The 2500-nt window shown below is 37.8% G+C and overlaps 1 protein-coding gene across 1 annotated transcript in view; it reads left to right on the top strand.

Annotated features, from left to right (window-relative positions):
• The first annotated feature begins 682 nt into the window (after nucleotides 1-682).
• Nucleotides 683-2500, top strand: part of LOC122266609 (hatching enzyme 1.2-like) — a 7138-nt gene continuing 5320 nt past the window's right edge. The window contains exons 1-2 of the mRNA XM_043036409.2: nucleotides 683-835; nucleotides 1169-1342. Of these exons, the coding sequence (XP_042892343.2) occupies nucleotides 742-835; nucleotides 1169-1342 (268 nt within the window). The 5' untranslated portion in view covers nucleotides 683-741. The remainder of the gene's footprint in view (nucleotides 836-1168; nucleotides 1343-2500) is intronic.

Below are 2500 nucleotides of genomic sequence, written 5' to 3'. Positions count from 1 at the left end.
GAAGACGTGAGATAATAAAGATCTTCAAGCTTTGGGAGATGAAAGTGAGGACATTGAAGTTTGCAATTGCGAGGATTAATATACTCTTTTCCGAAATCGCTTGAAAGGCTGAGCGAGCGTGTGTGTTTAGTGTGTCTTTGTCGATGCTATTCTGTTTGTCATTATGTGTGTTATTGTTTGTCACTTCGTATTTGACTGTGTCATCCCGCGAGTTGGTCTGTTTATCACCTTGTATATTACTCACCTTGTATGTTACTCTGCTAATAGGCGTAGCTGTGTATTCTTGTTTTTGCGGTTGCTGTTTGTGTGTATGTGGGCGTGTGTATGTGTGGCCGTGTATGAGTATGAATAAGTTTAGTAATGTGTTTGTACTAGTATAATATTCCGCGATAAATGCATAGAAAGCAAAGAAATAGGTAAAGGATACTTTGCACTACCAAACAGAACAAAGTTTAATTAACAACAGTACCATCACATGAAATCCAAAGTCATGCTAAATTACCATAGATTTAGCGTTATCTAACAAGTCATTGTATAATCCATTCCCAAACGCCTCTCTATTATGATACCTATCAACAATAGACTTCATTAAACAACAATGCCTAAACAAATCATATCAGGTGATTAGGAAAGATCATGACGTCAAGCCTGCGGTGACGCGAGGCTAAAAGGATGATAGAAAACTGTAATAAAATCGTGTGAGAGTTAGTTGTCCTGCGGCAGTCAACGAAATCGCAGATAATGGTGGTTCTGAGGGCGGTGTTGTTGGCTGCGGCTGCGGTCGCTGCGGCAGAGGCGGCTAGTCTATGCACTGGCGGGGCTGGTTGCAAATTTCGTAAGTGTATTTTACTTTGGAATATTTTTCTTTCTATTTTATACTTTTTGTTCACCTTTTCACTCATTTTTTTGTCATAATCATTTGATAACCATTCATCATTGCACGTTACTCCATTTTGTTTGGAAGCGGAGGATGTGGGACATATGAATAAAAGAGGATCCTTATTCTGGAAAAGACCCAATGATCATATACAATAATCAAGGAAGCTTTACACATCCCCATCGTTCATATTGATTTTTAAATCCTACACATACCTTCAAAAAAGAAGAAAAAAAAAAGAAAAAAGAAAAAAAAAGACCCACCTTCTGCTCAACTCTCCGTGCAACACAGGCCAGGACACCGAACAACCACGAGGCCAGAATGAAGCGGAAGACCTACGCAGAGAGAACCTGGAAGTCACCCCCCCGCCAGAGGAACGAGAGCGCTTGAGGTCAGAGGGCAGCGTGATCCACCCTTGGCCCAACGCGGAGGTGCCCTATGCTGTGTGGGGCGCCGACACCACCAGTAAGGCCGCGGGGAGGAGGTCATCAGGGGTCAGGGCAATGAGGGAGGCGTGGTGGGTGAGGGGCAGAGGCTGAGCAGTGCTGTAGTTGCTGGATGAGTAGTGGTAACTGGCGCATGGGTGGGGAGGTGTGCAAATAGAGTGAGTGAGAGAGAGAGAGAGAGAAGAGAGAGAGAGAGAGAGAGAGAGAGAGAGAGAGAGAGAGAGAGAGAGAGAGAGAGAGAGAGAGAGAGAGAGAGAGAGAGAGAGAGAGAGAGAGAGAGAGGTGAAGAGACCAAGAGAGAGAGAGGATACGGGAATAGAGAGACAAAGGCGCGAGAACAGAGAGAGAGAGAGAGAGAGAGAGACAGAGATGTTGAGAGGGAGAGAAGAGAGAGAGAGGAGGATGAGGAGAGATGAGAGGAGAGAGAGCAGGAGAGAGACAGAGAGAGAGAGAGAGAGAGTGAGAGAAAGGAGAGAGAGAGTGAGAGAGAGAGAGAGGAGGAGAGAGATGTGGGAGAGAGGAACCTTTTGGAGAGAGAGAGAGAGAGAGAGAAAGAGAGAAGAAAAAGGAAAAGAAGAAAGAGAAAGAGTAGGGGAAAGTGAAAAGTGTGCATATATATATATATATATATATATATATATATATATATATATTATATTTATATACAATATATTAGTATATATATATTATATATATATATATATATATATATATAGTGTATATATATATAGCGCGATGTATAATGCTTATATATAGTATATATTATATATATGAGTATATATAATATATATAGTATATATGAGAATAGCATATATACACTGTACTATAAGTACCATATATTTATGTATATATATCATATATATACGAATTACAGTCTAGTACATATAGATATATCATATATAATACTATATCGAATAAACTGATATATCGTATATACACATATTTTATTCATTTACTCTCTATAAATTATGATGCCATATATAGCAACAATATAGAACATATATATGCATTATATATATAATATATATATTATATATCATATATATATAATTATATATATATATCGTTATATATATATACATATACAGTATACAGTAACATCTATATATATAAAGTAACTCTCTATATATAGAATATATATATATATATATATATATATATACAAATACATATACGA

The sequence above is a fragment of the Penaeus japonicus genome, unplaced genomic scaffold, assembly GCF_977035675.1.
Source record: "Penaeus japonicus unplaced genomic scaffold, GWHDUDI00000001_assembly GWHDUDI00000030, whole genome shotgun sequence".
Taxonomy (NCBI): domain Eukaryota; kingdom Metazoa; phylum Arthropoda; class Malacostraca; order Decapoda; family Penaeidae; genus Penaeus; species Penaeus japonicus.
The sequence above is the reverse complement of the archived record's forward strand: the minus strand, read 5'-3'. Positions and strand labels throughout refer to the sequence as shown.